The sequence below is a fragment of the Gavia stellata genome, chromosome 6, assembly GCF_030936135.1.
Source record: "Gavia stellata isolate bGavSte3 chromosome 6, bGavSte3.hap2, whole genome shotgun sequence".
Classification (NCBI taxonomy): Eukaryota; Metazoa; Chordata; class Aves; order Gaviiformes; family Gaviidae; genus Gavia; species Gavia stellata.
The window spans coordinates 3945832-3964647 of NC_082599.1; the positions used below are offsets into that span (position 1 = coordinate 3945832).

General features: G+C 45.4%; 1 protein-coding gene across 1 annotated transcript in view; it reads right to left on the reverse strand.

The window, feature by feature from the left end:
• Nucleotides 1–3527: 3527 nt before the first annotated feature.
• Nucleotides 3528–18816, reverse strand: part of LOC104263871 (vasoactive intestinal polypeptide receptor) — an 83637-nt gene continuing 68348 nt past the window's right edge. Inside the window, exons 9-13 of the mRNA XM_059818771.1 lie at nucleotides 17630–17699; nucleotides 14546–14637; nucleotides 6698–6827; nucleotides 5247–5288; nucleotides 3528–3719 (exon numbers count right to left, since the gene is read on the reverse strand). Of these exons, the coding sequence (XP_059674754.1) occupies nucleotides 3528–3719; nucleotides 5247–5288; nucleotides 6698–6827; nucleotides 14546–14637; nucleotides 17630–17699 (526 nt within the window). The remainder of the gene's footprint in view (nucleotides 3720–5246; nucleotides 5289–6697; nucleotides 6828–14545; nucleotides 14638–17629; nucleotides 17700–18816) is intronic.

Genomic DNA, 18816 nt, shown 5'->3' on the forward strand with positions numbered 1-18816 from the left:
ATCTCTCAAACACCCTTGACAGCATAATGGCAATGTGGCTGGATGTTCGGTGATGATATAATTGCAAGCAGGATGCCTGGGGGCACTGTTCCTGGCATGCTAATATAGTCAACATTTTTTGAAGGAGGCCCTCAGTTTAGGTCACATCCTATCTTCAGGCTCCCCTGCAGACTAGCCTGGTGGTGAATCTCATGGACTGCAGAAGGCCCTGTGGCATGGGTAAATAACCAGCTGAATTTTTCCTTGCCATGTCGCTAAAAGGTAAGCCCATTCTCGCTGCCTTTGGCATATGGTTGATGCTGGCACAGGTTGGCACAGGGCTGAAATGGAAGAGAAGCTGTAAATGCAAAGCAGAAGGTCCTCCTGCAAATGGAGTTACAAGCACCGGGAGAGGAAAAGAAAGGTGAAGAACAGAGAGAAAATGCACAATGCATCTCACTGCTTATGGCACATAGACATGGACCTTCTACCCCAGCAAGGCTGCGTAAAACAGATGGGGAAGGTTTCCCTCACATCTCACAAAGGAGGTTGCTGGCAATGGTGCGTCCCTTATGCTCAACAGCTCTGTGCTCAAACTCCTCCTCTGCTTGTCTGGGACGTGGGATTCAAATTCACACCTTGGGCACCTCAGCGGATGCATTAACAACATTGGGCAGTGCTCCTCTGCAGCCCACCAATTTTGCTGGGCATAAATAGCTACCATGACAGATGAAGAGGGTGAATGACTTTGCAGCTTGACAAATCAAATCTTTCCCAGACTGATGTTGCTTCCAAATTCTGAAGAAGTGAGAGGAAACATTTTACACCAAGTGGAACAACTTGCAAGCTGAGAAAGAGCTTCCCCTTGCTTCTTCTGGGCTTCCTTGCAGCTAGACATTCATTTGGTGAAATGCAGAGCTGGGTCAAATCCTTGCTTTGATCCAGACACAGGAGAAGATACTGGAGGAACTTCTCCAGCATCTTCTGTGTGAGCCCTAATCCGGGTGTGAAAGCGCTCACTAGAGCAGCACCTCTGAGAACCTCATGGGGATTTCAATGGGGACCTTGTTCCTGGAGTGTTGGGGAATAAGGGCTTCAGTGCAAGCAACATGGGGAAATTTCAAGCATCCTCTTGGTTTCTCTGGATTTTGGGAATTAGACAGCTGCTAAGAGAGGATTTTGATGATCTTATGGCACATCAGTGTCAGATTCTACCTGCTAATGATATGGTTTCAGTGTAATGTAGCCATAACAAAGATGGCTTACACCTGCCTAGCCCGGGGTCTCGTCAGCACTTTAATTTCAGGACGATGGAGCTCATTATGATTACCTACACAAGTATCTACCCATCCTCTTCGGTTTTGCAGGCTGGGTAGCCATGGCTACGCTGTGACAGCATCTGAGCTAGCTCACTGGAAACTCATTAGTGCGCGTCTACCCTTCAGGGCAGTTGTATTACAGTGTCTTATGCCCCTTACTGACTTCAGCCCAATATGCTGTTCTCAGTCCCACATGTGGAGAAATACTTTGGAAGATCGAGCTCAGATGATAACAGGTATAGCTCTGGGAAGGGTTATGGCATGGAACAACTGCCCTCTCAGAACTGAGGAAGGAACTGGATGTCCAGATCTGCAACCCTCCTCCTGGGCTCAGTGTGATTTGTTGGCAGTGAATCACAGATGCTTAAAGCAAGTAAACGAGCAAGCAAAACAAACCCCAAACCTGCCAAGTTAAAGATGCCTCCCTTCAATGAACTACATTTCATCATGAAGAAAAAGAAGTCTAGGTGCTGTTAGTACCTGGTGGATAAGTTGAGATCTCTGAACTCTGAAAGAGGAGCCCACCGTCCTTTCCACGTACATGCATTAGTGATCCAGACTCTTCTTCACAAGGATGTTGCTGTGACATGTTATGGTGACAGCAGCCCAATTACTAAATGTACACGTGAGCTGGGCAGGGATTTCCCATGCCCAGTGTAAAACTGGTGCAACCCCATTCGATGCAGTTGGTGGGACACCAACATGAGCATCCGGATCCTTGTGGTGTCTATCATCTGACTGAGTTTGGGATTGTGGGGACTGTCTCAAATGCAGTGCCTGGGTGTGTGAGTTGCATGTGATGCCCTGTGAGCTGCCAGCCTGGTATGTCTGAGCAGGATTTGGTTTCACACCTCTCCTTTGCCCCTCCACCACGAAAAGAAAAGAAAAAAATAACGATTCCCTTGGGTTTAACAGGATCTTTGTGCATTCTTCAAATAGGGATTGACCCTATATGGAAACTAACAGGCCTTCAGAAAAGAGGTAAAATACACATGCACGTCTTAAAGATCTAACAATGCCTTCATCATAGGATGAAAGCTCCCCATAAAAGCTGAAGAAGAAATCAATTTAATAGCTCCTTCACTCCTTCCCGACTCCTGGAGTGCCAGTTACGTGCTGAGACAACCTTGTTCTGATGAAAGCAATTTTGCTTGCTGCTGTGACGCTAATTTTTTCATCTGGAGAGTGGCTCCTTATGGCAGGTCTGATTCAATTAAGGATTACACGGTTCTACATCTTCCTTTCCTGGCAGTGTGTGCTAAGCAAGTGCAAACGAATTACAGACCAATTGTTTTCCCCTGATCCCTAATGATCCTGGGTGCCTTAATGCACAAAGATCCATGGGCGAACTTAAAAAGAATGAAAAACACAGCCGTGCTCCACTTTTGGCATCTGTACCTGGTTTTATACATGCAAATCGAGTTTTCTGTTCATTGAAAACAACCAGACAAAACACGATGTCACGAACATAGCGCAGAGAAGGGCACTCACGCTGCTCCTTCTCAGCGACCTGCTTTTCCAGAGGGCACCCAAGGGTGCTTGGAAAGCTTTTGCTTACAAGGATGGTGGGCAATTAGCAGAACACACTGCAGCACTGAGGCATCCTCTGAGGGACTTTCCTGGTGCTGCAGCTTCGTCTTCCCACGTGTAAAACGCTGAGGCAGGGGCCGTGCGCTGGCCTCTCCCTTCCTGCTCATGTTCCTCCTGTCCCTTCTCCCCGTGTCCCCGACTCTGTCTTCGGTGCCTTATCACCACCTCTTATCAACGGGACTTTTGGCACATTCATACATGTGGCAATTTTTTTTCCTGCTTCTGGCCTCCCTCTGTCCTTTACTGGCTCATTTTTTAAAAAGTGCAATTTATCTGTTTCAGAGATGCCGGTTCTGGTAAAGGACTCAGGCCCTCCCCTCCCATACCCCTGTACTTCATTATTTATGACACATCAGGATCTCCCAGGCTCTCCTCAAGCGGCTGGGACCTTTACTCATAGTTATCAACCCCTGAGGGCTTGAAACTTAAGAGTGAAAGGTCTGAAAAGAGGGAGAGGAAAAGCATTTCTCTGCCCCTTGGCTTGTCTGATCTTGTTCTGGATGCAAGTGGCTTTTCCAGTTTTGTGTCCTCTGTTGGCTCATGGGGAGCATGTCATTTCACAAGGGTTTGTCATCGTATCGCTGATTCCTGGGGATCCTTCTGTCTCTTCTGTCTCAGCGCTCGGAGAGCCTCTCCCCATCACACCAGAGAGAATTCAGCCTGGAAGCTGGAGCACCGGCGTGTCTTTGGTGAGCACTTGGTCAGCATGGAGATCTGGGTGCTGAAGTTGGTGCCGTTGCTGCCTAAGGAAGGGTGGTGATACTTCATGTCCGAGCCCAGGAACCGCTCCAGATGCCACCTCCGCCACTTTCGCTTGAGCTCAGCTTGGACCTAGGTGGTCGAAAGACAAGCAAATCAGCAGAGGGGAGCATTTTCCATTGCTCTCACCTGATTGTGTGAGTGGCAATGGGTGACCCACCTACCAAGGGGCCAATAATTATTTTATAAGGGTCACTAAAATCAACCTGGCTGGAACTTGTAGCTACGACGAAGAGAGGTCACACTCCAGCCAGTGAACGACTAAAGCAGAAATCCCTGAACTTCAGCAGAAAGGTGAGCGCAGGGAATTGTTATCTGATACAGCGAAGGTGCCAGAGTACTTAACTTTAATGGCAACATATTCTATGCTTTGCCAGGATAATCAAGATTTTTTTTTTCACTGCCCTGTTTTTGTCCAAATACAAATGATTTAACTATAGCTTGTTCCTAAAGCTGTCAATACAGCTGTGCTTTTTTGATAGAAGCTACTTGTTCCTGCTCAGGGAGTTTACATGCATCATCGGGTTTACACTGTCCAGATTCAAATCCTGAACAAATCTGGCCACCGTCCCTGTCCCCTCCTGCAACCTTCCAGTGCAAATTATTAGATAACAGTATGAATTAGATAAAACAGCTGTGTCTGAGGGTCTCTGGGATCAGCACGCACAGGAATAATGCAAAACCAGGATGCAAACCCCAGGACTGGAAACATGGGAAAGGCAAGATCAATGCCTGTAAGGTAGAAGCATGTTTACCTGGCACTGGTCTGTGCCTAACAAGTCACATCAATGCCTATATCAGTTTTGGATCATTAATAAGTGTGTGTGGTTCTGTTCTGCTCTGCGCAGGCTTACTGGCAAAGGTCTCTGCTGGAGCTGGGCTATCTGCCCTGCACGCCACTGCGTGATCATGCGTACACACGGCATCAGCGTGGCTGAAAGCAGCATCAGAGCTGGAAGAGAGCAAATTGTGATTCTGGACACTCTTCCTCTCCCTAGGAAGCTGGAACACAAACCCAGATCACAGCTGCTTCTTTCTTATCCGTGCTCAGTTTATTGAGCTGAATGTGCTCCAGCTGACAGCAGCTCCAAGTTTTTAGCTGCTCACACCTAGTTGGTAGCCTTTGCGATATGAGTTTAACCAGTCTCTGCTGAATTTCTTATGGGCAGATGGAGCATGTATGAAAGTATCACTGCACTAACGAGCCTCTACCTTGGCAATGGGCCTGTTTCTGTGGAGGATTCATTGAGATGCTAAGCATGAGTAGGGCTTAGAAGATGGGCTTTGTCCTTCCCTGCTGAAGGTGGTCCCTTCGGATCAGGGTTTATGCAAGGTCATACGGGAGTTCAGCTGATGCTGTCTCATGAGTAAAGGAAGGACTCAGCAGCAGAAATATTGCAGTCCACACAGAAGTCCTAATATGTTTATTAATCATGCTGGAAACTGTCAGGCAAATGGTTTTCTGGAGTGAGCGATTTGCCTTGGATGCTTCCCCACAACATGGCAACATCAGGAATGGGACACTTCTCAAACCACTCTCCACAAGCATTCAATTTGCCTTAGCTGCAAACGTTAACCAAACAATACTGTTGATCTTACCTCCCCATTGAGAAAACAGTACAGAACAGCCACCACAAATCCCTAGGGAAAAGGAGAGAACAGGCTTTTAGCACCTCATAGCTGATATTCCCCTAGATCACAACCCAAACTCACTGCAGTCTTGGAGAAACGGCGCACTGCTGGGGGACTGCTAAGGTGCCCCTTAGAAACCACTTGATTGCATTTTCCCTATAAAAGGAGCAGGGGAAGATTGGTTAAGGTACCTTGCAGCAGATGTATGGGGGTGAGTTCAAAGATTGCTCCGGAGTGGTGTTTAAAGCCATCAGCAGTCAGCTCAGCTCTAAGAGGGGCACTTGGTCATTCAAACTGGGGCATTAGAGGCAACTGGATGGGATACTAGACCCAACTTTCCTGCTTGCTGTTGGCAGCTGAAACTGTGGAGATCTAACCATGCTCTCTAGTACATCATCAAGGTCAGAATGATCTTACCCACAGTATAGGGCTAAACTGTACCTTTCGCATCTCCCCTGTAGTGACACCTCTTTTTGAGAAATATAAGGCAAACTTATCTCTAGCCCTTATGGTTGTAAACACTAAAGACAAGAAGTAAGCGTAGGTCCATTTATCTCTCAAAGGAGAGATGCCAGATGTGAAGTGACAATGATGGAGACAGAGACGTTAACTCATTCACCACTGAGCAAAGCATGCCACTGACACATGCATGGTACATGGTGACAGACAGATCTGGCTTGCAGGCTGTGAGAACACAAAGTGACTGCAGCTGATTAATGGATGGGGGCAATGGGATGAAATACATAAATAAGTGCTTCTTTTCATGCAACAGCAGGGCCAAGGTTAACAGCCCAACATGGGACCTGACTGAAGTGAAGTTGGGTGGGAGCGTCTAAGAAGAAAACTTCATCAGGGCTTCCTGAAGATTAATGCAGAGGACAGCCCCATTATCCATCCTCGTGGGGAACCTGTCTCCTATACCAATGAACTTGAATCCTGCTTAAGCAGGATCTACAGGCAATACTTGGCTTATTGACAGAGGAGAAAGTTCATGCAAGTCAACTGGTTGAAGACAGATGAGGCTTCTGTCAATGGCCAGAAAGACATTCCTCCCAAAGGCAATTTGTCTCATCTTACACCATGTCAATAATATATAAACTGAACTGAGGTGCTCATTTTTCTCACTTAAGGACAAAAAAACCCAGGGCAACTAACTTATAGAGGTACATTTTCTTTTCAGGTGCCTAAAATGAACAGAGAGAATCTCCTTCTGGAATTCCAGGAGGCAAAATATAAAATTATCTTCCACCCTGGCCGAGCTGGAGTGAGTAGCTTTTTCCCCAAAGGTATAAGAGCAGTATTGGGCATGTCCAGGAAAAACCCAGTTCACATGATTGCTTATTCCCTTGTCATACTTATTACACTTCTCCCTGCCGACAGACCTGGTGACTGCCTGGCGGCCCAAAAGGGTGGCTTACCTGGAACGATCCGACCACAAGCTCAAAGACCAGCTTAACTTCTGCTTTGAAATTGTCAGGGAAGAAAGCAAACATGATGTAGTGAATGCCAAAGAGAGGGATCAGCAGCAAGGTGGACTTGGCCAGCCTCCTGTTGGAAAGACAAACATGAGTCATAACGGAAGAGGGAAGAGAAGCTGATGAGAAATCCTGCAGCTGAGCCCTGTGCAACCCCAAAACTTTAATTTGCTGCAGTACATATTTGCTGATTACCTGGATCATGATGGTGTAGCCTGTATCATGCATGTTAAGTACCTTTGTTTGCCCTTTCGAGATGTGATATGGGCCACTTACCGTGAGGTCCTGGGAACATCCAGCTGTTCAACAGCAGCCTCGGGTGAGGCAGCATCAGGAGACTGCCCTCGCCCAGAGGGAAGAAGTGTCTGGGGTACAGCAAAACAGAGGATGTTCAGATAGCTCTCACAGCCTAACCTCCCCAGGACCCCTCTGACCACCTGGGCTGGGATGCAATGACACGTGGATATGGACCCTCAGCTGGGCACAGTCACTGTATGGCAGTTCAAACTAACCAAGGACCATTCTGGGAGCATTTCCGCTTTCCTCCTCATTAACAGCTCTCATATAAAGATATACGTGCCTCCAGCTAAGGCAGAGTGATCAGCCGTAGGTTATTTCTCCTTGGCTCGCAGACTGCAGATGGCTGGTCATTTCAGATGTGGTGACAACATAAAATGTGACATCTTTATTCCTAGTAACTTCAATGGAGGTATTTCTTTCTCCCTTCTTTCTTCTTCCCCTCCCACCGGAGATCTTTTCTCATCTCTACAAGCTAAATCATCATCTAGCACTGTCTTTGTTTGCTTGGGATTTCTGAAAATTACAGCTTCTGGGAGAGAAATGGTATGTTTAGCTCAGAATAATGACAGGCTATAGCACAATGAATGTCTCCAAAGGAGGGAGATGAACAGTATTAGTGCTTAATGGCATCAGGCTGGGTAATCAGAGGTCTTATTAGGAAGAGATGATAATTTATTAAACCTAATAATTATTAAGATATAGCTGACAGAAATAAAATGAAATCAAGGACTTAAGGATGCTTATGGGGGTTTTGGCTCCCTTGGTCACCCACATGCTCCCGTGTTCCCTTCTCCCAGAGGCTTCTGGAGGAATTGAAGCTAAGGCTGGGATGTTGGAAATAGTTGTTCTTCCATCTGCAAACCCTTGACCTCCAAAGTCTCATCAGGCTCAGTCCCCTCAGACAATCTTCATTTACTCGCCATCTGCATAAGCGTGCTGGGAAGGCTGATGTGCCAGCTTTATGCAAATGATTCTCATCACTGTATCTCCCAGCAGACCTTTCCAGCTTTCCCTGGACCTGGCCCAAAGACAGCTTGACATTAAGGCTGTGGCTCCCCAGAGAACACCCGCTGGCTGAAAGGCAGCTGGCTGCAACTCATTCCAGGCAAAACGAGTGCTTGTAGGAAGGTGAGGAACTTTCCAGGAATCTGCCTTTCCCACCAGATCCCTCACTAGCAGGCACATCCCTGCTTATAGCGAGTAGATCCAAAATCTGAGTCGTCTTGGATGTCTTGCTCTGCCAGAGGACTGTCACTGTCACTGGTGACCATCAGGGTACCATGTTCTTCGCCCTTAGAAGCAGCTGTGGCCAGTGTGACCCACACTAGTATGACCCAGCCCTAGTTCCCCCACCTCCTGACATATGAGAAAGCAACTCATTTTCTAAGCGGATCACAGTTCAGTGAATATCAATACTGGCTTTGCAGAGATCTCTCCTCTCTCCCCAATCTTCCAGGAACGGTCAACCTAGAGGAGATTGATGCGATGCTACCTTCATGTACCATATTCATAGAGACACTGTTTGCAACCTTCACTGGATTAGAAAATTTTATTTTATCATTGCAGACAACGTCAGGGCCTCAGTTATTGCATTTTCCCTCCTGGCTGGACTATGGCAATGAAAAGGGCATAAATACCAAACCTTAGGAGCCCCCTCCTCCAGTTTGCACAACACCCCAAACCAGTCCCTTGCTCCCAGCACTGAGCTTCCCCAGAATATTGAACGATGTTTTAGATCTCAGTTTGGCTTCAAGGCAAGGACCCTATGGTCTAGTCCTGTGATATTTAAAAGACTCCACCCCTAAACATTGCAATGAGGAAAATCATCTTCCCCAGTCATTGTGTAATTTCTCCCAGGAAGCTGAAGTCTGGCTGTGCAGGAAGCAGAACTGCCCAGGAGATTGTCCAAAGCTGTTTAAAGCTACCTGCTGGAAGCCATGGCTTCTCAAAAAACTAATTACGTCCACTCCCAGCATAGGGTACACTTCTTAGACCTACCCTTTCTGACATGGTGACAGGTAATTTAGGGAAAACATGTCTCCACAAGCCTGCACTGAACCTACTCCTCTCCTTGGGCGTGGATAAGAGTGAACGAACATTTTAGTCATGCTCCTGGAACACTTAACAGAAAAGTTACCCAGAAAACTTTGATGACAATATTCATCTATGAACGTTTCATGTCTCCCCTTTCCTCGAGGGCCCAACTTTGCCTCTATGCAAACACACGTAGCATAGGGAATAAACAAGAGGAGTTAGAGACGTGCGCAAGCCTGCAGGGCTATGATCTTTTCGGCATCACAGAGATGTGGTGGGATAACTCCTATGACTGGAGTGCTGGAATGGAAGGATACAGGCTTTTTAGGAAGGACAGGCAGGGGACGAGGCGGGGGTATCACCCTCTATGTCAATGACCAGCTGGAGCGCATGGAGCTCTACCTGGGGATGGATGAGGAGCCGACTGAGAGCTTATGGGTAAGGATTAAAGGAAGGGCAGGGACAGGTGACATTACAGTGGGGGTCTGCTATGGGCCACCCGACCATGAAGACCGAGTGGATGAGGCCCTCTACAGACAGACAGGAGCAGCCTCACGTTTGCAAGCCATGGTCCTCATGGGGGGCTTCAACCACTCTGATATTTGTTGGAGGGACAACACAGCAGGGCATAAGCAATCCTGGAGGTTCCTGGAATGTGTTGATAATAACTTCCTTCTCCAAGTGATAGAGAAGCCAAGGAGAGGAGGTGCTGTGCTGGACCTTGTTCTCACCAAAAAGGAGGAGCTGGTGGGGAATGTGAAGCTCAAGGGCAGCCTTGGCTGCAGTGACCATGAACTGGTGGAGTTCAACATCGTTAGGATAGCAAGGAGGGTGCACAGCAAGCTCACTACCCTGGACTTCAGGAGAGCAGACTTTGGCCTCTTCAGGGATCTCCTTGGTAGAGCATCATGAGAGAAAGCCCTGGTGGGAAGAGGGGCCCAAGAAAGCTGGTTAATATTCAAGAATCACCTCCTTCAAGCTCAGGAGTGATGCATCCCAACAAAGAAGAAGTCAGGCAAAAATGCTGGAAGGCCTGCATGGATGAACAATGAGTTCCTGGACAAACTCTAACACAAAGAGGAAGCCTACAGAGGGTGGAAGCAAGGACAGGTAGCCTGGGAGGAATACAAAGAAATTGTCCGTGCAGCCAGGGATCAGGTTAGGAAAGCTAAAATCCTGATAGAATTGAATCTGGCCAGGGACATCAAGGGCAACAAGAAAAGCTTCTATAGGTACGTTGGTGATAAAAGGAAGACTAGGGAAAATGTGGGCCCTCTCAGGAAGGAAACGGGAGGCCTGGTTAGCTGGGATATGGAGAAGGCTGAGGTACTCAATGACTTTTTTTCCTCAGTATTCAGAGGCAAGTGTTCAAGCCACATCGCCCAAGACGCAGAAGGCAAAGGCAGGGAGTGGGAGAATGAAGAACCGCCCCCGTAGGAGAAGATCAGGTTAGAGACCATCTAAGGAACCTGAAGGTGCACAAGTCCACGGGACCTGATGAGATGCATCCACAGGCCCTGAGGGAACTGGCGGATAAAGTTGCTGAGACACTATCCATCATATTTGAGAAATCATGGCAGTCCAGTGAAGTTCCCTCTGATGGAAAAGGGGAAACATAACCCCCATTTTTAAAAAGGGAGAAAAGGAAGACATGGGGAACTACAGGCTAGTCAGTCTCACCTCTGTGGCTGGCAAGATCATGGAGCAGATCCTCCTGGAAAGTATGCTAAGGCACATGGAAAACAAGGGGTGATTGGTGACAGCTAAGGGCAAATCGTGCCTGACAAATTTGGTGGCCTTCTACGACGGGGTTCCAGCATTGGTGGATATGGGAAGAGCAATTGACATCACCTACCTGGACTTGTGCAAAGCATTTGACACTGTCCTGCATGACATCCTTGTCTCTAAATTGGAGAGACATGGATTTGACGGATGGACCACATGGTAGATAAGGAATTGGCTGGATGGTTGCACTTAAAGAGTTGTGGTCAGCAGCTCGATATCCAAGTGGTGACCAGTGACGAGTGGCATTCGGGTATTGGACCGGTGCTGTTTAACATCTTTGTTGGCAACATGGACGGTGGGATTGAGTGCACCCTGAGCAAGTTTGCCAACGACACCAAGCTGTGTGGTGCAGTCAACACACTGGAGGGAAGGGAAGCCATCCAGAGGGACCTTGACAGGGTTAAGAGGTGGGCCTGTGCAAACCTCATGAAGTTCAACAAGGCAAATGACCTGCATGTGGGTCGGGGCAATCCCAAGAACAAATACAGGTTGGGTGGAGAATGGATTGAAAGCAGCCCTGAGGAGAAGGTCTTGGGGGTGTTAGTTGACAAGAAGATCAACATGACCCGGAAATGTGTGCTTGCAGCCTAGAAAGCGAACCATATCCTGGGCTACATCAAAAGAAGTGTGACCAGCAGGTCAGGGAGGTGATTCTCCCCCTCTACTCTGCTCTCGTGAGACCCCACCTGGAGTACTGCGTCCAGCTCTGGGGCCCCCAACATAAGAAGGACATGGACCTGTTGGAGTGCGTCCAGAGGAGGGCCACAAAGATGATCAGAGGGCTGGACCACCTCTTCTATGAAGACAGGCTGAGAGAGTTGGGGTTGTTCAGCCTGGAGAAGACAAGGCTCCGGGGCGACCTTACAGCAGCCTTCCAGCACCTGAAGGGGCCTACAAGAAAGCTGGAGAGGGACTTTTTACAAGGGCATGTCGTGACAGGACAAGGGGTAATGGCTTTATGCTGAAAGAGCATAGATTTAGATTAGATGTTAGGAAGAAATTCTTCACCATGAGGGTGGTGAGGCACTGGAACAGGTTGCCCAGAGAAGTTGTGGATGCCCCAACCCTGGAAGTGTTCAAGGCCAGGTTGGACGGGGCTTTGAGCAACCTGGTCTAGTGGAAGGTGTCCCTGCCCATGGCAGGGGGGGTTGGAACTAGATGATCTTTAAGGTCCCTTCCAACCCAAACCATTCTATGATTCTATGTACAGAACAGAAAGAGATGAATTTTGCTCAAGATTTCTGTTGCAGAAAACAACTTCTATTTGCCTGAAATATTGCTGTCCCATTCTTGCACTTCTCTCTGTCATTTCCAGAAAACTGTTTTGGGAGACTTGTTTTCACAGTTTCCAATACATTAAAGCCCAGATCACTGTCTGTAGCATTAATGAGTGAGTCAGCAGCGCACCTGAACTTCCAGCCTGCAGCTAAACTGAAACCAGTTGGAATTGAACAACACTGTCAACATGTTCTTTTTTTATAAAATAAACAATATAAAATAAACAAGAAAAGAAGAGAGAAATGCAAATGAGAGATCCCTGATGTTGTTAGTTTAAAACATGCTTATTTCAGATTTGGCAGGAGGAACCCACACTTATCATTAGGAGCATTTTTTTGCTAAGATCTCTTGGGTCCTGCAGGCCAAACCCCTGAGGCTAGCAGCATTTCAGGTAACAAGGGAATGACATATAAAAGAATCCAGGTACCTACAATTGCAGATCACATGTCTAATGGCACTTATAAAAAGGGTCTGGACCCCAGATGTCTCTACAGGTAGCTGTCTAAACACTAAAAACTTAGGACCACTCTGAGAACTCCCCTTGGTGAGATCCAGCCTTCAAACTGGGACACACAATATTCATTTCTATGGGGAAGTGTGGTGTCTCTTGTTCCACTGCAGTCAATACAGTCAACGGAGACTTCCAGATGCCCCAGAGAATCTGGCTGGTGGCCGGCTGCCACTGTATAAGTCTCCCATAGGTCCTGAGTCCTATATGCCAGGTCCAGGCAAGCATCTCAAATGTCCTAAAGCATCTCATATGGTTTTGACACCTATAAGTGAGCAACTGATTCGTGCCCTAATGGAACTGAGATGCTTTTCCAGGTGGAGAAGGAAGGTGAGGAACTGTAGATGTGAAGATCATTTGTACTTCAGCAGTATCTCTTGTTTGGCAGGCTGGTAGGGGAAGTCCGTGTTACTTACTGCCTTGACGTGCTACATTTGTTTACAAGGCAAAGAGAGCTTTTCTGGCAGCTCCCGCTTCATTGGAAAATATGAAGTAAAAAGTCCTGAACCCAAAGCTCAGCATGACCTCTGAGGTAATCTGGGCATAACCCTTCCGATGCGCATTGGCAGCACTTCTACTGAGATGAATGGGAGCCAACTGCTCCAGGCTGCTGCTTAGTACTAGAACATATTTCAATATGCTGATTTAATCTATGTACCTGGCCAAAGCTGTTGCAATCCTGGGGGTACAAAGATACAATGCCCAACTGGAAATACATAAAGGGAGGTGACAGAAAACATGGGTGCTGGTAATGTCATTGTGTTACGATGACAGAAAAAGCAGTAATTGGCTCTGGCTGCTGCAGGGAGAAGTTGAGGTCAAATCCTGGGATTTCCTTTCAGAAATCTGAGAATCTCTCAAGGCAGATGAAATGCATAATTTACCATCACCAGAGAGAAAGACTCAGTGTTATGGCTGGTCAGTATTTAAGGACCGTATTGATATTGTCTTCCACCTTGCAGAAAGATGAACTTAGCTCAGATTCTTCAGGGTACCCAAGTGCACAGCTCCCTCCAAAGACAAAGAAGGTTTTTGAACAGTGACCATGTAGACACTGGACTTTTTTCTTTTCAGTTCTTTTCTAGGAAACATTTAATAAATATCCAGGACAGTTGAAATGCTGAGCCAAGACAGTGGCAAGAGTCAAAAATAAACTGGTCTGAACTTTTATTTTATTTGCATTGAAGCCAGAATAAATCCATGCAGATAGACAAATTTCTCGCACTCTTAAAATACCGCAACTAAGACCAGTCTCGGCCATTGAGACAGACGCTGATCTCACTTGCATGTTGTTCATTATAAAAAGCCCCATTAAGGTCAACCTTATAACCCTGGAATAAAAGCATTATGTCAAGCAAAAGTTCTGAGACAGTGCTACTTCTCACCAGTGAAGAGAAACGTGTTGCATTAATCCAATATAGTTTAGGGGTCTGCTTTAGGATAAGGGAAATTTGCCATAGATTCTACTGAATGTACTAATTTTCTAGATCTCTCCTTCTTTGAAAAAGGGAGCTGAGGATAACTAGGTCAGAAAAAAAGCCCGTATACTGTGGACAGCTACTCTTTGTTATCAGGGTCCCTCTGCCCTCAGAATCCAATAAATATTGAATATACAAAGAAGCAGCCTATTTTGTTTCATGATCATTTCTGTTGCTCTCACTTCTTCATCGTTAATCCCAGGAGAAAGCCTTCTTGCCTGCCTGTTCAAACTGACATAAAACATGCCCAGCAGGTTTAGCAAATGCCCCATTTCCTGATTTCTGATCAGCTTTAATCGATTAACAAATACTTGATCCTGATCAGTGCAGACAGATGCAATATTGAACTAACAGCCAAAGAGGTTTCCCCAAAACCATACAATATGGTTAAAAAAGTCTAGGACTTACGAATATTGGCTGGTTTCATTGTGTCCAACGTCTGGGGAATGCAACTTCTGGACTAAGATACGGATGATGCAAATGAAGAGAATGAAGTTCACCTGTCGGGATGGGTAGAATGGAAACAGAGAGACATAAAAAATTAGTATTTTTGTCCAGTGAAAAGAGCTGATCATTAGAGGGGAATTCCTTTCACTGTAATATTTTGCCATGGAGCAAGATGTTGTTAAAAAGCCATGAGCAGAGAACCCCACTCTGGGAGCACATAGTAAACTGACACAGGATGGCAGCCATCTTGGGCCTGACATCAGCCTGCTTGGGACTTTGTGTCATACATCCCAAGTATGATGATGTCAAACCCATAGAGCACAGCTATGCACGACGTCCTGCTGCGCGGGGGAGCGCCGACGACAGGGTGGGAAAAGAGCCTTGGGAGTTAGCAGAGCGACGGACGTCAAAGCCCTCAGGAGACGGTGACATGGGACCGGCTGCTGAGCATGTCAAAGACTGAGGCAGTGAGTGAAGGAAACCAAAACAAAACACAAAGCAGTATCCACTCAAGCGGGCCTCTACTCAACGCTATTGGGCATGTCTTCTTTGGAGAGAAGCTGGAGACCTTGTACAGCAAGGGATAGACCTCACTGACACAGCGGAAAACATCCTCTCCTAGGACGTTAGACCAGAGGAGTCTAGCTAATACCTACAATTTAGATGGTGCTTTTCACTTAAAAAATCTCAAAGTGCTCCACCAACACACTCAAGCAATGTTAACCTTATTTAATAGCAAAGGTGTAGAGATAGGAATGGCCATTTCCTAAAGGCATGTAGTAGATGGCATGAGTTGAATGTAAATCTACTTGCTTTTAAGGTCCTGTCCATTGAATCACGCTGTTATTCGTGCAACGTATACAATGGAAAAGCGATGACAGATTTCTGTGGACTTAGTTTAGTTTTAGTTTGGTACACCACCTATTTCTTTATCTTTTCATGGTTAGCAAATGCACAAATGATTCTGAATTTAGAGACTTAAAGGCTGGAAGGGATTGTGTTAACCAGCCAACCTGATTTCCTGCAAAAACAGGTTGTAAAATTTCCTCCAGCCATTCCTACATTTATCTCAACAACAGGTGAATGAAAGAGACTGAAGCACATCTCTCATTTAGACACTCACTCTTTTTTCAAAGGCTATGAGTGACTGGAAATTAATAATATTTCTTGGTTTTGATTTATTGCTTAATCACTTTTTATCTATCCCATACCATTTATCATAGTTTCTGTTCATATTTATTTGCTTACAAAAATGGTTTGCGTCTGACTTGGTGGCAAGTAAAATTTATCAGTTCAAACCAGTATTATCCAGATCAATTAATGAGCATTGATAGCACACAAGCTGCAGCACTGAAGGTAACATCGGAGCAGTTAAAGACAGACTGTGTTGGCTCGTAGTGGTCAAGAGCAAACATGGACACAGGGCAGTGGTGAGTCAGGTGGAGTGTGACTTATGGGCTTAGTACAGCCTTAGCATTGCATGGTAGAAGATATCGCTATCAAGCTGCTGGAGAAGTTGTTTAGTTTATTTTTCAACCTAGAGTACAATCAAAGGCACTTGATCTGTTCCCAGTGCTTAATATTTTATATGTCTTATGTATCTTATATATCTTATACATGTATTTCTTCCTTCCATTGAGATCTATGCTTTATTCCCATGGATGTGGAGAAAATGTTGCATTCCTCCCTGAAGAAACCTGCTGTTCATCAGATAGCGGTTATCATGCCCTTCCTTTGTGACAGATTTATATGATAGCTGCAAAAGGAAAATCAGAAATTGTTGGGTAAATTTTGTTTGGCAATGAGGAAATGATTTATTGGCCAAAAGAAAATACAGACTCATTGATCTGAGAAGAATACGGTGTATTTCTTGACCAAAAGGTTATCTCAGGAAAGGGAAAATACTATCTATAGCTTTCTATGACGATATAAATATTTTGAGATGTGTCATCTAAGTATTGTATTTCTTCTCAGAGAGCTGAATAGAGTAAGATGTAATTATTCAAACTGTTTCAGTTTAGAATCGCTGTATGACAAATGCCACAGAAAAAAAGTCTTCTTGTAAAGGTCATAATGTATGTGGAATAAGAAGAATGTATGTCTAAGCAATGATTTCTGTTTAAAAGAGATGTATTTGGTTTTATTTCTGTTGCATTCTTTTTCTTCCCTTCCCACATACTTGCCTTCATTTTAGAAAACTCAAAGCTAAGTTTAACTCAAGTTAATTTGATTTTAAGTTTTGGTTTGATACCTGACAGAGGAAACACATAATATTCAACAAGGATGGAAGGACTCAGAGTTCCTCAGAAGTGTCATGGTTTCTGTAGCCAGAATTGGTCATATCCAGAGAAGTAAGAAGTCAAACACTTCTGTTGATTTATCTGGAAATTAGCCAAGGTTCTCAAGAACTAACTTTAGAAACACATAGCTGGAATCCAACTTTGTACTGGATGCTATAACAAGAGGGAAATATCTGGGGGAATTAATCTAACCTCTTTTTATCTAGGTGGATAAAAAATTATGGTTGGACTCATTTTACTTTATAGTGTTGACATCTACAACTGAACAAGTCATCCCGGGCTCTGCATATGGTCAGCTCAGAGAAACAAAAACATTCATGGCACAATTCATCTGATCTAACTTAGACATCCACTGATTCATTAGACAAGATGAGCCTTTCCTGGATCTCTAACCATGTTCCTCAACCTCCTCTGGCTACACACACCCATGGCTACTGCACCAGAATGCCCAGGGCGACTAGCTGAGATGGAGGTGGTCAAAGTTAAATCAAATGACCTCCACCTTGGTTGCGTAGTCACTCAAACTCTTCCCATGGTCAATGCTTAAAGGTAAAGGTGCTTAACTCAAGGGTGAACTTCCTCATCCTAAGATAGACATTCAATATACAGAGGGATTTTATCTGTCAATGCATTTTCCATGGACATTTACAGAACACTTCTCAACACTCCTTCACCACCACCCCCACCCCCGCCCCCATAGTATTAAAGATGGCTTTTTAGCCTGCAGAATGTGCTGATACTTTACCAAAATAGACACCAAAATAGGAGTTTTAATGATCCACCGGAATGGGGATTCCATTATTTCCTCCCAGCACCTAAAAAGAAACGAAACCAGACTTAAAACATCAAGCAAAGCAAGCAAGCAGCTATGCAACCTTCTCAGGTACTTGGTTTCCCTAAATGCAAAAGATAGCTATGCTAGCTTTTGTGAAAAGGACTAAACCTGCTGTGTATGAACTGGGAAGAGCTAAAGACTCACTTTGCAGTGGCTTTGAGCACTGGTAAGTAGCAGTTGCCCCAGATATAAAGCTGTGAGCTCTTTTCCCCTTGGTAATGGAATGGGCTGGAGGATGTTATCTCAGGGTTAATGTCGGGGAGGATGGTGATTCACTTTGTTTCTCCTACACGGAGGTCTGCTACAAGGAAATGCTATCAAAAACCACAGATTCATGAGGCCTCCAGTACTATCCACCATCATGGATGGGGGTTTTGTTAAGCACAGAGCAATTGGCATCATCTGAAAAAGCCCACACGCCCTTCTGAGAAAGATGTCAGACAGCCTATGGTGGGATTAGTCAGACTAAATCTAGCTAGCTGCATCTGAGCTATGGATCTAGTCAGACAAGTCCATAGGGTGTGATTTATTTCATCCTGAAGTCAGAATTGTCTGCAAACTACACCACTCACCTAGGTCATCTGGAACTAAATTTTAAAGCCAACAAGGAAATGACAGAATAGGAATGACATGGAAATGACTAATACTGTTTGGGACACATTTATCTGCAGACCTCACAAGAGTCAGGTGATAGAAGGTGCATTTTTAGGAAAGCATTGCTGAAAATTGGTCTGCATTCATGTTTGAAATAGATTAGTGGAATCCATCATAGACAATTTCACCTGGATTCAGCTCATCTAATTCAAACTGTTGACAGTGCAAGTAATGGTAGATGAAGAGTAGCACTTTTAGGGCACAGTTCCTGAGACCTATTTTAGGCATCAGCTTTAGGCTGAAAAGAATCGCTCTCCATGGACTACACTGACTACATCTCCACTAGCTATAAAGAGAGACTAGAGTGAATTGCTCAGATACAGATGTTCATACTTAGTCAGGTGCATGCTGCCCTTCCATTTAGAATTAAAGTGGCCCTAATTATGTCTAGTGCACTTCATTTTTAAAATAAATTCAGGCAGTCTGAATGAAGGTCACTTTAA